Raw genomic sequence first — 20,897 nt, 5'->3', positions numbered from 1 at the left:
TCATTACACCAACCTAAACCAAGCATCCAGGGCAGGTTAGTATGTTGCAGGCACCTACTGCACTGGGGGAACTTTTCCTAGCTGTGTGTGAAACATGGCTAATCCTTTCAAAGATCCCCAGAACAGAGCATGTACATGAAGCCCTCTGTACTGCAGCCATCGCCAAGCCTGGCATTCCCACCGAAGAAGGAATCAAATGGAGCTATCCATTAACAAGCCAGCAAGGAGTCATTAGAGGGACTCCTCCGACCCCTGTTGCCTCCCTTGACGGATGGCCTGCTGTCACCCCCTTCGAGGGGGCCTCTTACCATGCAGGCTGTTTGCATTCAGTCAACACTTTGCTTTTATAGGCCTGTGGAGCCAAAGATTGCTAGACTTTTGAACCCCAGGCTAACTTCTGTCTGGCTACAGCCTCATTTTCTGGAGCCAAAATCTTTTTTAACAACTACACAATAACGAGTAATTAGGGTAAAGTCTGCTAATCTTCTCCTTTGGGCCTGGAGGTTGTGTATTCAGAATCTGTTGGGGTGAAGGTAGAATTACTGCCATCAAAGCCTGAGGTTACTTTGTAAAAGGGGTTGAACTCTGGGTCAAGGAAATGTTAACTGGACAAAGAGAGATCAGGGCAGATAGTGTTAAAATTAAAACTGCCCTACTGAGATAATGCAGAATTGACTGCTTTTCCTCTGGAAACTAGCTGAACGCAAGATGTGAAGGGAAGGCTAGAGCACTTCTTTCAAAAGGTGAAAACATAGCAATAAAGGATCTATTGACTTACTTTCATTTGGGAATTTATTTTTAGTCTCTTTATACAGTAAGACAAAGTAAAACATCTTATTTTTATGGCACCTTGTATTTGGGCCACCCTGTTTCCTAAAGCTGTTTGATTTACTAAATTAAATAAGCTATTTCTTAAATATATTCTTTCTCTCAAAAGCCTCAGTGTGAAATTCATTAGAAAATGAGAGGTTTCTGCTCTTAAGAGTCCTGAAGACAAACGAGACTTGCTGGGTGGCTGTGAGGATAAACAAGCTCAGACTCACATGTACGTGAAGGAAACATGCTCCAGAAGAGAGTGGTGCCCATGCCCTGGATATAGCCTTACTGGGCTGTTTTTCATACCTCCACTGGTTACACATGGCATAGGTCAAGGAGAGATTCCAGATTTTTTAAGGGGTTGGAGCCCGCCACTGGAAACCTTTAAACATGGAAAGCAAGAACAGTGATTCTGCCTGGAAATCCATCACAGAGCAGGGCAGCCCTCATTCCACAGCATGGACTCGCTCCAAAATTAATTCTGCTCGCTGCCGTCAAGGATAACAAATATGCCGCTACCCCCCTGCCACTATCAAAGCTGACAGCTCCAACAGGATCGGCGGTACTTTGTTCTCCCCCATCACTGCAAGCAGGCTTTTGCCTGCTGCTGCCAGAGGATTTCGAGTCCCTATATGGGAGCAGAAGAGCAGAAATGCTGAGGCCAGCCATTTCCCATGCCAGGCACTGCTGGGCTCTGCCATAGCACCTTGGCCACCTCCAGTTCAATTCTCAGGGTAAAGTCATGTTAAATGGTGCTTCAATTGCCAGTGGGATTAAGCCAAGCACAATAAAGCAGATATGTCTTTTTTCTTCCAAACTGAGCTATCAGAAGGATCCCCTCATGAGTCCTCTGGAAAGTTTAAGGCTCCCAGAGTAGCTGATACAGGTACTATTATGGCAGAAAGAATGCTTTGTACCACACCAGTGGTGGCAAAACCAACTCTCAGCTCTGTGGTGGGACATTCGAGGCACAGGGAAAGATGTCTCCACCCCCAGCTCTTCCTCCCAGGGAGCTCTCCCTGGGGCTGTGGACAGGAAAAGACTTTCCAGTCTGTCCATTAAAAATGGCAATATCCAGTCTTCTTTAGCTACCTGTCATTTTGCTGGCATTTTCCAGAGGTTTTAAGGCATTAGGCTGGCATTACCTTCATGAAAATGTAAACTTTCTCTATACACGAGTTAAATGAAACAGGTCTCATCAGTAATAGCTTTCTTTTGTGATCAGTAGGTTTTGCATGTATTTTCTTTTAATTATGTCAGAGTAAAATAAATTAGTGGTGATGACTAATCATGGACACAAAGCATTTCTCATTCCTTTGAAGGATTTTTCTGACATGAAGTTAGAAGATGACAAGTGCATTTTTATGTTAATTACAGCCATGTGAATTACCCCAGATAGATGGCACAACAACGATGCTAAAATCCACCAAAGTAAAAGCTGCCTTTCTTTCTGAAACCTCACACAGGAGCAGTGTTCATGGTACAACAGACACTGGGATATGTTTCTTCAAGGTTCAGTTTAGAAGGAACTTGTCTGATGCACTAGCAGAAACACCAAACTAGTTTGCTTTTGCCTGTTTTAAATGCCTCACTAGAGGGATTAATCACTTAGATTAAACTAACCAGTGCAACTATATTGTGAAGCAGTTCTGTATGTGTGAATGTGACAAACTGGTCTTCAGTCAGATACCTCTCAGACTGAAATTTAAACCTCTCTCTTAATTTAAACACTTTCACCCATACTCTTTTCTGGTTTAACTCTGCAAAATGGCATTTTGTGGCTACCAGTGAAAACTGCTCATCAAAATACCACCTGATACTTCAATTAGAACAGCTTTTGGGTTTACAATATAATTTATAAACACATTGTGGTTGTTATACAAAGGTCTGTTCAAAATGAGAAGAAAAAATATAGACAGAAAATGATGCTGTAAAATCAAAAACCGGCTTTCTTTTGTGAGGAACTTGTCATTTCATATGTGGGTGTTTTACCCCGTTGGGCAGCTAGCAAGCCATGCTGAGAGTTTTGTAGGTTTGTCTCCTTTAGGAAAACGTGTGCCCTCTGGTACCATCTCATATTAATTCTTGAAGATTTTTTCCACTTACCCAACAGAAGCAGACATCAGGAAGTACTTTTCTTGCCCAGAACCACCCCCCCTCCCCCCCCAGCCTGTCTTTCCAATTAATTCTATGCCCAGACACTGGGGCCATAGCAGGACTTTATAGCTAAGCGAATCTCAGCTTAAGCTAATATCGAAAGATTCAGTTCTGTCTGTCCCTCTATTGCCACTAATTGCATCCTCTTATTCCCGGCACTGCACTGTGTCTGATGCTTTTCTGACCTCATGGTGTGTTATATCAGGGCTAGATAACCAGAAAAAATATTGATAAGGTTTGCACAGCATTGCAGACAGACAAGGGCTTATGACAGCAAAGGAAGAAACAAGAGGACACAACTGAAAACTGAGATGAAGGAGAAAGGGAATAGATGCCTTTTCATCTGATTGCCTGGCCTAACATCAGACTGTACCCTGCACCCTGACTGTCTGCTCCATCTCAGTGTGATGACCATGACTGCTTCCCTTCTTATAGTCTTTTTCTTTTCTGTACAAACAACAGCTTGCCCATTGTATTCTTGTTCTTGCACATACGGACCAAGTATTGTACCATTGCTCAAGCTCTATCACGCACTCCTTGCCTTGGGCCATAACACATGTCTGCTTCCTACTATCTTTGTATAAAAAAGCATTCATTAAACTCTCTGGTATTGAGTCAAAAAGAAGCAAACCCACTGTCTTTAGCCAGGTCTGTTATTACCAACAGATCAAAGACTTGTCTGACAAAAATTGTGACTTCTAGGCAGACGCCCAAGATATGAAAACAGCTAGAAACTTCTACAGGGAATGAATCAATCCCCATCATCATCGTAGGTAGAAGGAAAGCTCAAGGAACAGAATCATCTGACATTCACTTTGGAACAATACAGGCTCCTTCGTATATTTCCTGAATAACAGTAACTCACATTTATAAGAATACATTAGAAAGTCTATTCTTCCTTTTTCCCCTAAGTAATGGCACTCATACGCATGGCTCCTGGGCCTGATTCATCGCTGTATTATTCCAGCTTTATTTCAGAAACTCCATTTACAGTGCTGCAACAACACAGACTATGAGTCCTGTCTGTGATGCTCTCAAAAGCAAAAGGGTAGGATGGGCTTTTAAGCAGCTCATGACTTAGGACTAAGTTGCCTAAGTTCCCTGTTTGGTGCTCCTCTGTGGGCCCTGCTCCTCAGGGTGTGAGGGCTTTGTATTTCCTAAACAAACTGCTTCTGCCTTCTTTATGCTGAGCAGCTAAAACACAAAGGCATTTAGTTCAGTTGTTAATTCAGAAAATTCTAGTAATGTGAGAAATTGCCCTGCCCAAAAGTTCCTAGCTTCTTCGATCGTTAGTCGATATTATCAATTATTATGCAGCCTGCAGCGTGCAATGTGTTTTCACAGCCAGAACAATGCCCCAGTGTCTGATTTTGCCAATAGTTAAGCATGTGAATAACTCTACTGACAGGAATAAGCTCACTGAACTCTGTAATAACACTGAGCAATCCAAGGATATAGATAAGAACTGTCATTCTGGAATACAGCAACATGGGCATTATTTAAGTCAAGCTCCTCACTGTACTGTGCAGGACTCAGGAAAAAGGGAAATTTTCTTTTGACCTCAGATAATCATTGCCTTATTATTAACATCACAGTAATGTCCCATAGCTCTAACCAGCTCTCATTAGCGAAGGTACATACCAGATGATTAAATCCCTGCCAAAGGAAGCTTATATACACTTTTGAAGCATTAAAAAAAAAAGAAAAAAAAGAGAATACTGTTATTTTATTCCACCATAATTGACAGAGTCTTTTAAAACCTTAACATTGTAATAGCAAACTGAAGGCTTGAGTGCGATCTCTGCTACTCTTGTGTAAAGCCGTAGGAATGCCATTTATTTAGACCTCAACAGAGAGATTGAAATATCTATTGTTGCCATGAAGTAAAAACACTACTAGAAGAACAATATTGAGGTTCCAATGTCAAGCACTTTGAAGCTTACAGAACTTGTGCACCTAGCTGCCACCTGAGACACCTCTAAGCGTACATTTAACTCCCGATGAACCCCAGGAGCAGCTACATTTTCTCATCTCTTGCCTTTCCAGCAGTATCACCAAGATGCCCTGCTGTCAGCTGACGTACATGTTCTCCTCTGGCTAACACCAAAACTGTTCTTAGATGACTGATCTCATCTGTATTTTGCCCAGGGAAAACAAGGATGTAAAGAGTATATATACTGCACAGTGCAGAGACACTCGAGACAGCTTTAATCAGTATTGCTCAGGTACAGAAACAGCATAGCTGTGCAATCTAACTCACTAGTTTTAGGGCAGACTCACTGCACCATTCTCTAATGCACTGATGCAACCAAAACCATTCTAAGATTCTGGCCTCTTCCTCCTGACAGAGTCTGTGCTGTTGCTTCCCAGTGGGGCTGGCAGCTCAACACCAGGAGACAGCTCAGCTAAATTTTATCACTGCTGACTTACAAAGTTCAAGACGTGGTTGCTTGGCATGTGCAGATCACCATATTCCAACTGTTCAAATCTTGGGCAAAAGTTGCTTTTCAGGGAAGCAGCGCCAGGCACATTCCCAGCACACCCTGCCAGATTTCATGTCCCTTCTTCCAGGCACAGGGTGCCGAAGATGCTTGAGGAAACAGTAACAGATTTTGTTACACAGACAAAAAAAAAGAGGCATTTTCTTCAGAAAGAAAAAAAAAAAAAAGGGAAAAGAAAAAAGGCCAAGTCTTTTAGGATGACATTTTCAGAGGGATATTCATTTCTTTTCATCTCTATAGATCAGCATTATATTCAAGTCTAAACAAAGCCTAGTATCAAAGCTGCAAACATCTGAACAGTACTCTTTTAAGAGGAACCACTGGTTCACCTTAATAATAGACATTGTCTGCTGTCTGCTATGATGGTAATTTGTAAATACAGAAAAGATTTTGTTCATATACAATAGCCTGCAAAATTTCACTTAAAAAAAATGGATGAGCGATTGTAAAGGTGTTTGTGAAAGACTAATTTGTTATTCCTGATTGTACTCCCAGAAATCAGACACATTTTGTCTGTTTATAACAAAAAACATCCGGCACAGAATCTGAGCATTACTTAATTCCTAATGCTTAAATTGAACAGCAGCTCAGTGCCGGGCTTCAGCAAGGGGTGGAATTTCAGCCCAGATGAGCTGTGCTGTGCTATGTTTCTTCACAGACACCAGGGTTGGCCTAGAAACCCCTCAAATGAATGAATGTTGCAGAAATACTGACACAGCAAATGCAATTTAGATCATTGATAGCACAAGAAATCCTGATTGATCAAGCAATAGCTGACGTCTTACTGATCTTGAATTTATTTATTTTTTTAATGTGTTAGAAGGTCCCTAAAATTATCAGGGTTTAAAATAAAAAGCTCTCTCACTGCCTTGAGACATTCTGGCTCTCTAGCTTTATGTCTGGCTCAGAATCCTGTAATATTACTGTACGCAAGGAAAAAGATCTACAGAAATCACTAATGTCCCTAATGGTCTCTACATAGAGGCAGATAATGCCTTCAAGGGGTTCAAGAGTATTGCATCCACTAGTCTGTGCGGAGTCCCTGCTCTTATACCAATTTACATCCTTTCACTGTTCAACCTACCACTGAACAGCTAATGCATTTTCACAAATACTAAATACGAGTGCCCTCAGACTGTCTTTGCAAGGATGTCACTTCCCAGCAAAGGGAAAAAACACCACCTTTAAACTATCAAGAACTTTTGCTCCAAGTAAACCAAGTGTCAGCCACAAATGTTTTTCAGATGGCTTCACTTGCAGATGGGAATTTACTTCCTACAGAGTTGTAGTCAGCAGAAAAAAAAAAGATGAAAAAAAGAAACTTCCGTAATGCCCCAAAACATGGCTTCAACAGAAAAACAGAGAAGTTCATTAAAATAGAAGCCCTGAAGTTAAGCAAGGACATCAACCATTTGGGAAGGTGGAAGATCTTGGTAGCAGGACTTCCCAAAACACTTGTGCTTCTGGCAAAGTGCTTCACCATGATCTCCACGTTATGGTAAAGAGACCTCCCACGTAGCATCATTTTATGTCGCTGGTATCTGCAGTGCTGAAAGAGCGGTAGGGAGGGGAGCACGCCAGCTTTTCTGTGCGCTTCCTGTGTCCTGGGGATCGCAGCTGTTAGAGCAGGGCCCACTTTCTGTTGCATCGCTCAAATATAGTCCTGAATGCAACTTCTGTCATTAAGAAATATTTCCTAAACAGACTCCATACCCCCACTTTCCATCTGATAATCATCTCCTTGTGTTTGTGGTAAGTCAACATCCTTCATCTTTGCCTTATGAGGAAAAGCTATGGCTGTGAGCACTCCAAAATTCCCTCAGCACTTGCAGATCCCTATGATAACAAACAACAGAAAGCATCTAACACACTTTTTTCCTTCCCTTACAGAGACAAGCACTTCACTCAAAAGAGAGCAGCTCCCATACCAGCTTTCTGCCTGTGCTATCTACTAAGTTACAGCACATGCTTATCTCTCAAATTTGGCAATGAAGAAAGGAGATGCATGATGCAGTACCATCTGTTTCTGGCTGGGATTGACAAGGGAGGAAAGGGCACAGTTCACATATCCCGATGTCACCACATGCCATGAAACAACACCAGTAGATAGCCTTTATTTCCCTTCAGCTATGAAGAATTTGGAGCAAACTCAACCACCCTCCTTGAATGCAACCTCTCGCTGGCATCCCAGGAGTCACACACATGTGCTGCTGTGTGATGGTGGTGCCTGGCCCCTTACTTGTGTTCCTGGGATAATAGCAATGCTGAACACTCACATACAAAGTCTAGAGGGGCACAGAACTGAGCTTCACAATTTGTTCCACCATCCTCGCTCAGACAAAGCTTTTGGTGATTTATAGTGCTGTGGAGAGAGGGCCTAAGATGCAGCCCTGTTGAAACGTTCACATGCAGGGTTTTTTCCTGGAGCTCTGAATAAAGTGTTATGACGCTTCTCAGCAAGGAAAAATTTCTGGATAAGGTTTTCAGAGAAGCTGAAGAAACGCTCTCAAGACAAACAATTGTTAAGCCAGGCTTCAGTTTTGCTAGTAGAGCTGCCTTTTGCAGCCATGTTTTCAGTCTCTCCCTACTTTCCCTCCTCAGAGAGGGATCAGTGCCCTGTGATGCTGGATGGGCCCCAAGGAAAGACTCCTTCCTCAGCTGGCCTTCCCTTTTAGCAGCAGCAAAGTGCTATATAGAGAAGACTCAGAGAAGCCATGCAGAGACAAATCTACACAGCAACAGGGAGTGGAAATGGGGAATAAGGTCATCTATTAGGAAGCAGCAAGAGGACAGCGGTGTTATTTCCTTACTTCTTCCTCTCATACACACCTTTCCTATAGCTCCCTACAAATGACTGAGTCCATTGAGAATCATCCTGTTTTTCACTGTGAAAATTAAGAGGAGAAGGGAGGCTTAAGGCTGAGAGAAAGCGGAGCTAATTTAGGGAACATGAGACAAACAGCAAGGGAGTAACAGGGAAATGAGAAAGGGTAACAAAATGAGAAGTATGAAAGAAGCTTAGGAAAAGGTCTGTGGAAGAACAGAAGGTATAGAAGGAAGAGCAGCATTAAAAAAAAGGATAAGAAAGGGAATGGAGAAAATGGAGAAAATGGAGAAAGAGAAAATTACAACAACAACAAAAAACAGAGAGTTGTAAGACATTTTGAAGGTGGCCACAGGGTGGTTTGAAAGGAGGTGAGTGGGAATGAGGAAATGCAAGAAGGGGAATCAGCATAATGAGCTATACAATGTCACTGCACGTAAAATGGAAAGTAAAGCGCTAATATGCACCCAAACACTGAGGGGAACCTGGGCCTTACCAGAGCAAAGGGATGCTGTGGGACACAATTTCACCCTTTGTGTTAAAGGCACAGATGGGTCATGTGAGAAAGCTCTGATCACTCCTGAGGGTACAGTTTTCCTTCCTAATATTTCCATAGCTTCTGAAGGAATTCAGTACCTTGCACTCTTACACTATAACATGAAGCAGTTTGCAATTTTCTTAGCTGCAAGGGGCTACATTCCCCTATACCCATCAAGCCTGTCCCTACAGGCACAAAGGATTTATTCTTCCCTTAACAAATGACTTTACCAGCTGAAGAACTGCAATAGCCGCCAAACCCCCAGAAGCTGGAGACCTCTGCCACATCCCAGCAAGGACTGAAGCAAGGGAGGGGAAAGAGGAAGTGAGTTATTTTGACACAAGTGCTGGTGGTGGTCTGCAGGAGCAAGCAGAGCCTGGCCTCGGAAGAGCTGGCAAGTGCTCAAGTAGCATGAGCCATTCCCTTCACCGTGCTGGGGCAGAGTTATCCAGGAGCCTGTGTGGGGAGGGTGAACATTACTGGTGAGAGCTCTCCCTGCCCTCCCCTCCAAACCACGTGTAATTCAGAGCCAGCACATGAGCAAGTGTGAACAGCCCTGGCAGAATCAGAAGTTGAACCAGGTTTTGGTTTGGCTCCAGTTCTAGTCTTGGTTTGCCTGTGACCAAAGTTGTTCTCACCCCATCCTGGCTCAAGTTCAGCCAAGCTTTCTGACTAACAACCCTGGTTGAGGCCTCACTCGAGGAAAAACATGCAACGTGCTGTCTGCCCATCTCTGCTGTATGTGAGCAAAGCTGGTCCCCTTTGCTTGCTCATCCTGACTCATGATGGATTGCAGAAGTACCCATTTGGTGTTAGTAATTAAGCAAAGCAGGAAGCCCTTGTTGAGCACTAACTTTTCAAAGCAGCTTGCAGAGAAAGCCAAGGGATTCTTCCCTTAGGCTACATCACACGCTGCTCTTTACCACCTCACCTTAACGGGCACCTAGTCACAATTAACATTTGCAACTCATTCAGCCGGAAATATTTGCCTGGTGTAAACAGCTGAGGCATTCAGCGTCAGCCCTTTCTCTGTGGAAGGCATATTAAAAAGGGGGAGGGAAGAGAAGCCCTACACTTGCTGGACTGGGAGAGGCGGATTGCGCTCAACAGGTTCAGTTCACGCTGTGACCCTGCCCGGCTTCCTGCTATTCAGATGTGTTACTTCCCCTTTGTGGTAATGGCCTGTGGCAGCCGGCCAGAAAACACTATTAATTTCAGAAGTGGCCTGACAACAAACCCACAGCGAAACGAGAGGAAGTGGCAGGGAGGCCATCTGTTGACTTCAGCAGAACAGTAGGGATGCAGCTATGTAGGTTCTACAAGGAAAGCAGATTAATAATCCACAAAGAGGAAACTGGCTAAAATTATCCACAGACCATATTTAAAAAAAAAAAAAAAAAAAAAAGCTAAGGGAGTCACTTGAGCTGCAGCTGGACAGGAAATTGCTAGAGCTGCTTGCAAATCTCCACTTTGAACAGAGCAGCATAGGGAATGCCAAGAGCGGAAACCGTTCAAAACTGGATTAGCACAAGCCAAGTTTAACTGCAACCCACTTCTACTTTCACAGTTTATGCACTCAATCTAGGCCACTACTGCATGAGACACTGACTCACTTTTTTCCCATGTTTTGTTTGCTTTTCATTTCACACACTTGCAGTTTCTAAAATTACTTGAAATGTGCTCCGGCTGCCAGGAGTTCTGCAGAACCCCAGCCGGCAGCCCCAGCTGCAGCATCAGCCCATCATCGTGGTGCTGCACCCAGATTCTGGCACCACCCTACCTCGGGCCACTTCGTATCAGGCAGGATGTTAATGAAAATGAGCTGCAGCAGCAGTTCTGCAATCCCCATAATCCCCCTTTTTCCTTCTGCAGAGACAGTAGAAAGGTCCAAAGAGGAAATGCGGTAACTAAGGGTATATAGAGACATTTCCTCCTTGCCTTTACCTGCTAAGTGCAACACAGCTGAATAGCAACAGAAAAAAAAGCCATTTTCAAGCTGCAGACTGTTGATGGATCTCTCGGAAATGAGTTCCTGCCAAACAGATACGGAGATCAGAACCCTGGCTCCTGGCATCTGTAATAAAGTAGCCAAAATTTGTAAACAAACCCAGAAAACAGCAGATCCTTTCTCTTAAACAAAAATAATAAAAATCCTTACTGCTCAGGGTCAGGTGCATCCCTGGGGGAGCACAGGGATGCTGGAATATTTTGCAATTAAACTTAAGGCCTTCAGAAGCATTCCCTTCACCAAAGCAAGATGAGAATCCAGCACATGTGCTGTTTATTCATTTAGGCACCAGTGTACCAAAGGGAAAATCAAGGCTTTATTGTCCTAGGAGCTGTACAAAACCTATTGAAAGCAATCATTACCTTTAAACATAACCATATGTGTATGTGCAATTAACCACACCCACACAGAGGGAAAAGGAGGAATAAACCAGCCAGCTTCTCAATAGCCAAAAATAGTTATTTATTAATAATTTAAGATTTTACATTCTTATAATAAATTCCATCTTAAAACTTTTACACCATGAATTAGACTCTCCCTTATTGGCAACCATGTGCAGGTTCACTGTGCATACACACAGGTCCAAATGCTCGCACATACTTCCAGTTTTATACAAAAAAAAAGAAAACAAAAAAGACTCAAAATATTGCATTTGAGGTGAAGCTCCCTGAAGAATTTGTACAGAGGTAATGCACTGTTTAGCACATCTGAAAGTTTTAAAAAGTGATCAGAAGTCTTCTGCATTCAAAGACAAACCTCCTCCCAGACAATGTATTTACAAAAGGTAAGGCAAAAAAATTAATTTAAAATATATATATATCATGGGGAAACTACGTCAAGAGCATGAGGAAAACAAAATCACCACAAGGAAAAGAAAGATATATGAAAGAAGAGACTGTACTTGCTCACAATACATGATTTGCAAACTTCTCACCATTGCCATTTCTCCCTCATGGAAAGCTTGCTTCATTTGAACAATAAAATCAAGCATGCTGCAAATGTATTCTTTGCAATAAAAAAGAACAAACAAGTAAAGCAGAACTTATGAACAGAACAAAAACACAGGTGTTCCTTAGATTGATTTCTTGAATATATGTGAATTAAAAAAAAAAAAATTGCAAATCAGTTTAGGATTAATATTTACACTGATCAAGTAGGATACTACCGAGCTTCCGGCAAACAAGTACTCCAAATACACTAAGCTGAAATCTCTTTCTTTGGCTCCTCTAAATTAAAACAAACAAACAAAAATAACCAGTCTTCACTGAAGACAAAGATGTGTGTCACAGATCCAAAAGCAGAGAGGGAAGCAGGACAGTCCCAGTCTCTATAAGGAGCACGTGCTCAGCCTGTCCAGCCTTACCCTACCCCCCCGGAAGTCCTCGGACACAAGCCACTGCACAAGCAGGGATGAGCACACTGCCCACCTGCTGCCTGGTCACCACAGTCCTTCCCAGAGAGCTCACCACTTTCCCTCCCTTCGTAATAGCCGATTCCACACTGTGTAACCTTTCCTAGCCTGCTCTGGCAACTGCTTTGTGATAGCAGAGACCAGGAAAAGAGAAAGCTACGTTTTCTTTATCACTGCCAAAGAGAACCCACTGAGGAATGACCCCATGAAACGGGCAGAAGGGAGGTGGTGGGTGTTCACGTGGACTGCAGGGAATCCACCTGGAAGACGTTCTGATTGGAAGGGGTGGTGAAGTACAGCTGCTGGTTCGGCACTCGATTGTCACAGGGGCTGCTCAGCCCCAGAGTCCGTTCAAAGTCCAGCAGCTGACCCATGAAGTTGAAGTTGGGTGAAATGTTGGACTTCTTCATCTTGACAATATCGTAGGCATCATTCATGGACAAGTTGAGCTTCTGCATGAGGTAGGCCACTGTCACTGTGACCGAGCGGCTGATCCCTGCTAAGCAATGCACCAGGACGCCACAGTTCTTTCCTCGTGCTTCATCTGTATGGACACAAAGAGCAAAGAAGGACATATAAGACAGGGGGCTGGTAACTGATCCCTCAAAGCAAGTTAAATTCATATCAAACAGGAAAGAAGCACAATTCCAATCCCAGCTGACAGCAGTGCAACGCAAGAGTTAACTTCATCGGCTTAAAACCACGACAAGGGGAGAATCCACCTCGCTAAATATACATACCCATGTCCAACAGCTGAGAAAACTAAGAATGAGACAAAGGGAGCAGGAGACACAGCATGACACTGTTTTAAAATTAAGTCAGTTTTGAAAGACATGCTTTCTCCTGGAGATCTGCCTTAAACTCTTACAGTCCCCTTGCCCCAGCATGGAAATCCTGCAGTATGTCACTGAATGCCTTTTATACAGACCAGCAGACTGCAAAGGTCTATTAAATTATTCTCCAACTGTTGTGCAGCTAACAATGGAGGTATTCAGGCATTTTAAAAGAATGAGGGAAGTCACAGGGGACAGCCCATTAGGAGGAACAGGATGTCAACATTGGTTGAAAATGGGTTCCTTTGTAATAGGAAATGCGTTACAATGCCTGGAGATTAGTTTCTTTGTGGCTTCCAGCCCACATTTCTTCCTGCTGGGCTCAGATTACCTACATTCTCCACTATTACCGGTATCATTCAACCAGATTACAGCACAGCTTCCCAACAGATAATGCGATGCCCACCCGGATGGGCTGATCATAGTCCTCCCCAAAACGAAGGAGAGTGCATATTTTAAGCAGAACTCTTTAAGCCCAAAGGGACGTGTTTCCAAAACTGACGGATAATGTCTAAGGGCTGGCTAACCCAGGCACCGAGCCCGAGAGGTATATCATTATTACCACGAGATTTAATTAAAGCTCTGAGTATACATTTGCCAGGGATACCGCTTATGAATAACTTGCATTTAAAAGCTAAATTTAGCTTCCCAGATCGTTTCTTTTTATTATACTGCACTTCAAGAACCTCAAGAGAAAAAAAAAACAACCAAGGACGAATAAGCCATCCAACCCCAGACTCATTTACCACCCCCTCCCCATCAGGAAGGGATTTAAAAAGATCCCCCATCCTGCGCATTGCTCAGTCCTCAGCTCCGACACGAACGGCTGAGGCAGGAATCCCGCAGCCAGCCAAAACAGGGTTGCGTGTGCAAGCTGCAAACGTCGCTTACAATTCACAGGGGCTCCTCAACCACCCCCCAGGCAGCTTCCACCAGCCCCTCAACTTAAACCGTCTTTACAGCCAGAAAGCAGCGCAGCCCCGAGAAAGACTGCTACGGTTCCTGGCCCTAAATCTCCCGAATTCTGCCAAAGAAATTGAGTACTACCGCTTGTCAGATAGCTGTTAGCGAACAATCGGGTCTCACCTATAAAGGAGATGGCCTCAGGAAAGAACTGAGACAGATTTTGGCTCCAGTGGTCAGAGATGGGGATTTGCTTGTACTTGAATTCGCCGGCATTTTCAAAGAGATTAGGCAGGTTGGGGGTAACATTCAAGATGTATTTAATGCCGAACTCTTCTAAAACGTCCAGATTAGTGGAGTCCTTGGCACAGCCTAAGTAGAGGTAGGGTAAAATCTCCACCGGGAAGGAAGGCTGGTTGTTGGATAGAGGGCTGCCATCGGAATCGGTGGCACTGTTGGGGTCTCTGTCAATGTCAGACTCGATGTCTGAGGAGGAATCAGAGCTGATTCGGAGGCCTCCCAAGCCCAAGACTGGCAAAGGAGGAGAGCTGCTGCTACACGAACTGTCTAGGTTAGTTTCGCAGTGCAGAGCAAACTCGGCCTGGAACTTGCTGAAACCACCTGGAGAGAAAACCGGGGCGGGGGGGGACACGACACATGCAACATGATATAAGATGGCAAACCAGCTTATTTCCCTGACACAGTCTGCAAAAGGGCATCTGCTTCCCACCCTCTCGAGCCCCGGGAAAAGAAAGAAAACAAGTATGTCACACACTCTCACGCAGATGGAGTAACCTAAAGACGGCTTAAGAAAATCATCCACTGCGGCTCAGCATATTCAGGATTAAAGCTCTGTGCCGCTTGCACCCTGCGGGGACACCCGAGAGATGTCTCGCCAACGATTCCTCCTATTCCCTCCCCTGCTCATGCCGGGACCCCCATTACCACTGCCTTCCCCAGTGGATTCCAGTCCCCGAGGGTCCTTTAAACAAAGCGGGGATAGGGATGCTGGGGGGGGCTGGGAACAGGCATGGGGTAAAGGCCCGGAGTGTCAGTGTGCAATGGCCAGGCCCCCCAACCACTACCCGGGCAGAGCCGCAACAGCCGAGCGGCGGGGCTCGGCTCCTGCTACCCGCAGCCCCAGACAAGCAGGGAGGGAAGCAAGCCAACCCCGGGCGGCTCTTCTCACCTTCCAGATAAAACGCTTTGCAGCCTTCGTCTTTGAGCCGCTTGAGGAGCAGCCCCAGCACGGACTCTCCGCCCGTGTTCTCGTTCCAGTCGCGGCTGTGCTCATCGTACAGCACCACTGTGTCTGTGCCGCACCGGCGGGCGAAGCGCTCCCGGTCCTCCTCGCTGCTGGCGACGAGGGAGCGCAGGGGCAGGTTGCCCTTCTGCAGCCGCCGCAGCATGATACCGGGGATGGTCACGTTGATGGCCGACTCGATGTGGGACGACTCGTACAACTCCTGCGGCCGGCAGTCCATCAGCAGCAGCCGGTCGTTGCCCATCTCCAGCTGCTCGTTCAGCCACGCCACAGATTTACTAATCGCCATTTCCGAAGCAAAAGGGACGGGTCTGAACGTATCTAGCATGAGGAAGGACGTGGGGAGCGAAGCGTGCTCTAGGAAGCGCCTCTCGCTCTCACAGAGGCATGCGGCTGGCTCAGCAGGCTGGCTCGGCGGGCGGGCTGCACCCCTCCAACTCCTCACAACTTATCTCCCTCCGCCCCAGGAAAATGAATCACGCAGCCCCCCCCCCCGTCCCCGCGCGGGGCGGCGGCAGAGTCACGGCGAGGGAGAAGCAGCCCCGGCGTGTAAATGTGTGCGAGTGCGGCTAGGTGTGAGCGAGTGAGTGAGTGCGAGCGTGCGAGCGCGCAGGCTGCCCGCTCTCCTGTCTTTTTTGTCAATGAATCCCTGAATGAACCTGCCTAATCGCCGCTGCAGCCCAAGCCCTTGGGCTTTTCCTCCACTGCGAGTGAATGAAATCCAATTAACGTGCACGCCGAGCGAGGCTACCCCGCTCAGCGCGGAATCACCGCGGCGGTGCCGGTGCTGCCGGTGCCCGCACCCCCCGCGGTGCCCCTCGGTCGCGTCCCGGCGCCCGGCGGCTCCTCAATGGATACAACCACGGGACGCCTCAATGGATACATTCTCCAGCGCAGCCAATGGGGGCGCGCGGAAGGGGCTGTTGCCGCGGCGACGGGCCGGCTGGAACAGGTTGTGTTGATGAATCGTTAATGAGTTTGTCATTCACAAAAACGGAAAGGAATTTCCGCTCCGGATAAGCCGAGTGCAAACAAGCGGCAGCCGCGCCGCGGCCGCCGGGGGCAGGTGAGGGGGCGCGGCACGGCCCCCCCCAACAGCCTTCCTCCTTCCCCCCCGCGGGCGCTGGCACCGGCGGAACAAAAGGCACCTTTTTACCTTTATCCCTTCCTCCATGTTTTCTCTCCCTAAATCTGGAGCTGGCTGCCTTCTCTTTCCCCCTTCCAGTTCCTCAGAGCTGGTCACTGCCCGGCTTTTAATGAGGGCGCTCCGGGAATCCCGTTTTTCGGGAGGCCGAGCAGCCTCTGTCCTCAGCTGATCTCTACGCGGGTGAAGGGTAAACCCCGAGCTAATCTCTTCCTACGCAGCCCGGCTTTACCCGCTGCACCAAGCGCAGCGAGGGAGCCGGCGCTGCCTCAGAGACAGCCTGCGGCCACCCTAAAAACATGACAAGGGAAAGCGGCCCCGCCAGATAGCGGTAACTGAACCGCCCTCGCCCGGCTGCACGGAGGGGTCCATCGCCAGCGCGGAGCCCGCAGCCCCCCCGGCGGCGCCCCTCGCACCTGGCGGCCCGGGCCGCCGCTCCGGCTCCTCCCGCGGGCGGCCTGCGGGTGCGGACCCGTCGCCGCCGGCCGGGCGGAAGGGCGCTAGGGGCTCCACCGCACCGGGAGACGGGAGGGGAGATTGTGGGGCCCGGCGGAGCGGCGCCGGCGGAGCGGGGCCAGAGGCTGAGCCGGGCGGGGTTGTTCCCAGGTGCGGGTTAGCAAATAATAAGCGAAAACCAAGAACGCAGATAAATTGAGGGAAGCCTGGCCTAGGTGCTAATACTGTCGCCAACGTCTCCTGGGGAGTAAAATTGTTCAGAAGAGGCTAATCTCGTTTACACTGCTGCTGTCCTTCGGGGTCGTTATTTTTAACCCCAGCTGAAGGAGGTTCCTTAGGTAGCAAGTGGCCGGAGAGTGTTGACCCTGGGAACAGATAGTAGCATGGGCAGTCCTGTGTTTCCTGCACAGAGAACACCCGTGATGTTAATTAAAGTTGGCACATCAGTCGCTGCAGTTTCAAGCCAGCCTGACACCCAGATAGCATTATCAACGCCCTTCTCAGCAGGGATTTTGAGACCGTCCCTGCTTGCTATCTTTTTCAAAGGCTGGAAAGCCGGACTGAGGTGTTACACAAAATTTGCCCTGCCCCTAAGCAGGGGCATTTGGCCAGCTTAATGTAAGACTCGCTGGACATGAACCACGTACATTGTCTCACTGCTCCATGGGGACAAGCTGGCCAGTCCAGCTTGCCACCGTGGTACTGCTGTCTCTCATTAAAGAGTTTCTAAGCTATTCTTATCAGGTGCCTCACTCTCTGTTCAGCTCTGTATCCAGGGTATGGAGTTTAAATGTTCAGAGCAAAGACACAACAAAGGAGGAACCTTTGATTTTTATTCATTTATGTGCTAGTATTTCCCCCTGCCTCTGTTAAGAGTTTTCGTTTCACCTATGTCAGGGCTCAGACAGGACAGCAAATTCTTTGGGGCTGAGACTGTTGGTTACTGTGCATTAATATGACAAATAGCACAGTCCTGGTAAAATGAGTAATTGGGTCATAATTTAAGAACTACTCTTTTTCACCGCCTTCTGTCCCTCCTTAAAAATGTTTTATTATTTATCTTTCTCAAGTAGAGCAGATCAACTTTTTTTCAGATTTTACAACTTAATATAGCCCAAACCTCAGCCTTACTAAGCGTGAATTTCAGGCTTAAGTAATGAAAGTTCTGGAATCATAAATTCTGCAAAGCATGAGCAACTGGAAGAGAAATTCTCAAACTGCCTCAGCTGTAGTTATCTCTCAAGGTGCAGTATAATGTGATGCTTGTCTTAAAGCCATCTCAAACATTTCTTGTTACTCACTTACTGCAATAATAAACTGTATTTTCTCAGTTAACCTTCATCCCAACAGGAGCCACAGCCAGAAGAATCCTCAAATGATCAGTTATCACCTAAGGGGTCAACTTAGAAACAAGCAGAAGGAGTCATATTGAACCATAGTGAATGAGACCTGAAAGTTAAAGACAGGGACAATTTCAGCATAACACTGTGACAATTCCCAGCAAGCTTGACACAATGATAAATACAATTTGTTCCTTGTAATCGTTGTTATTATTAATCAACATGGTTCTTTGGGGTTACAGTGTATTTTGATTACATTTAAAAAAATGAAGATGCACACAAAACCATCATCACGTTGCAGAATTAGGATTCAAAGAAAGCAGAACAAACCCCAGATTACGTCTATCACACACTTACATACTCATATAAGGTAAACTTGCCTGACTCTCTGATGACTAAAATATTTTGGGAAGAAAATGTGTTCTGATTATCATCTTCAGGGCATTTTCAGTGACGTTTTATGGCAGTGGTTTAAAATAAAAATCTTAGTCATTCAATGTTTTAACGAAAGCTACATGTTATGCAAGCGGTTTATCAAACATATTGAGATACCTGCCTAGTTGTAATGCAACAATAAATAATGGTAGCATTTATAATTAGTCATGTCAGATCTGGTCAAAATATTATGAGCATTAAAGTTAAGTGTATGAAGGCAATAAAATGTTAAAGCACACTCAAGAGGGTTGTATTTCCCAAGTGGAGCTGGGGGCAGAGACATGTAATGATGATAGCTGTAGCCAGCTCATTGCATAGCCACAGGAGGAGGGTGGTCTTTGGTGCATTGTGAGCTAGGAGGGAGATTTTGCACTGTCTGCAGCAGAGTTAAAAAAAGTGGAATACACGGCACCTTTTGAATTTGTAGTAGTACCTCCCTTAGCATGCATCAGCTGAAGAAGTCTAAAGTATAAGAAAAACTACTGGAACATTGTTATCTTTGTGTTTGCATGCAAGTATGTGCTCACTTTTCCTCTCTGCATCTGACAGCATGCTGTCCTGTCAGTCACTGAGGGATGCAGGAGTGGATTCAGTTAACCACACTACCATTTGATTCTTTGTCAGAGACCAGATATACAACCCAAGCCTCACCAGGAGGCCAATTATCATTCAACTTCCAGAAGTTTTTATAGTACCTAGGCTGTAAGAGGAGCCTATTCCTGTTAAGCATGATCGCCTCATTCATCCAGTCACTGGCAGAGTTAGCTTTTTCAACCCTGAAATGTTTATTTCTGGGTGGGGTTTGGTTTATTTTGTTTTGGTTTTATACCTCCCTGGCTGTGAATGAAACCTATTCAGTCCAGCTCAAAGCTTACTCATCACAAAAAGCCTATTTGCTGGCTTTTGGACCATAAGCCTCTTGCTCATTCTTAGTATGTGTAGAGACCCAGATAGATCTCCATGAATGCTTATAATCTGAGCTTGTCTTGGCCAGAGATGTAGACACAGAGGATAAAAGAGTTTCATGGACTTTGGAGATTAGTGCTCAGTGTTGCTTTGCCCAATTCCTTCACATCTCTTCCTGTAATAGAAGCCCTGGCCCTGAATTAGGCAGATAGACTATCTACATAGTGTAATGGGAGATAGATGTACCAAAAAGGCAGGTATCTATGACGTTTTGAAACGGGGCCAACCGGGCCACTGAGAGAGGTGTTTCATAGGTTGGGATACTGAAGCAGCAGTGCAGAGGCATCCTCGAGAGGCTGAGTACTGATGAAGTTTCTTCCTGTATTAGACATCAGGGATGGAAAAGTTTTTTCTTTATAGAAGTGCTTTCTTCCTGTAAAGATGCAGGTTCGTGCTTCTCTTTTACTTGATATGGAGCAGAATTTGACAGCCTGTCTTTCTATATATTTAGGAAAGCAAGGACTCCAGCCTTGGTTTTCCACATCCCACTGATGACCTGAATCAAAGTGGCAGAGACACCTTCTGCCTCTGCAGTATTTAATGTCAGGCGAGTGCAGTACACTCTGGGATTGCCTGCTGGAGAAGGCCAGAGAGCATGAAACATACTGGCATCAGGATTTTGGTTGAGATATCAACTCAGCTCTGGAAATGCAAGAGCTTGGTAAATGTAGTGAAGACAGGTTTCTCCACTGACAGCTCACACTTGGGCATGAATTTTGAGGATCCTGACTTTGAACCAGCAGATGCCCGTGATTCAGCTAGGCAGTCATCCAGGTTTAGATAGGAGAAATTAGATGTTCATGTTTTAGCTAGTTATTTCTCTTAATATTCACTTTTGGGGGGTCTTCAGAGAGTACAAACTACACTCCGGAGCTGCTCAGTTCCCTTCACTGTCTCTAAATGGTGTCTAGTGTAACCAGCCCTTACTTTTAGGGCTTACCTGACAGTCTGTGATTCTCGCAGGTTCTCTCTCTAGGTTTATCAGTATGGCCTCCCCACAGTTCCTTTTAATTTCTGTAAAAGTGAGAATTAATGGTCTGTCTTTGTTGGTTTGTGTGAATGATCTGTTTGAAAATAGAAATACACAAATCATCCTAGACCAAACTGGCCACAGAGTACAGTGCCTTCGGTGTAAAACTGGTTAGTGCAGGGTGCCTCAAAGGGAGAACAAAAGTGCCTTATAAAGCATTTTATTTGTTTTATGCAAAGTACAAACAATTTATGGAAATGACATTTAACTGATTATTCAATGTCCAATTATTCATATCTAAAATAATGCCTGAAGTTGGAGAAATAAAACA

The 20,897-nt window shown here is 45.6% G+C and overlaps 1 protein-coding gene and 1 long non-coding RNA gene across 2 annotated transcripts in view; one reads left to right on the top strand and one right to left on the bottom strand.

Moving 5' to 3' along the window:
* Positions 1–11,282: 11,282 nt before the first annotated feature.
* DUSP6 (dual specificity phosphatase 6) lies at positions 11,283–16,043 on the bottom strand. Its single transcript, XM_061369345.1, has 3 exons — positions 15,181–16,043; positions 14,175–14,612; positions 11,283–12,799 (listed from the first exon to the last, which is right to left on the bottom strand). The coding sequence occupies exons 1-3, from the start codon at positions 15,581–15,583 to the stop codon at positions 12,492–12,494; spliced, it is 1,149 nt and encodes a 382-aa protein (XP_061225329.1). The 5' UTR covers positions 15,584–16,043; the 3' UTR covers positions 11,283–12,491.
* A 234-nt stretch (positions 16,044–16,277) lies between these two features.
* The window catches only part of LOC133220922 (uncharacterized), an 85,847-nt gene continuing 81,227 nt past the window's right edge, over positions 16,278–20,897 (top strand). The window contains exon 1 of the long non-coding RNA XR_009727815.1: positions 16,278–16,589. This is a non-coding gene — a long non-coding RNA (uncharacterized LOC133220922). The remainder of the gene's footprint in view (positions 16,590–20,897) is intronic.

This window comes from Neopsephotus bourkii, unplaced genomic scaffold (genome assembly GCF_033783945.1).
Source record: "Neopsephotus bourkii isolate Nb327-2 ecotype Australia unplaced genomic scaffold, CSIRO-AGI_Nbou_v1 NB_1493, whole genome shotgun sequence".
Classification (NCBI taxonomy): Eukaryota; Metazoa; Chordata; class Aves; order Psittaciformes; family Psittacidae; genus Neopsephotus; species Neopsephotus bourkii.
This window is presented reverse-complemented; position numbering and strand designations above follow the sequence as displayed.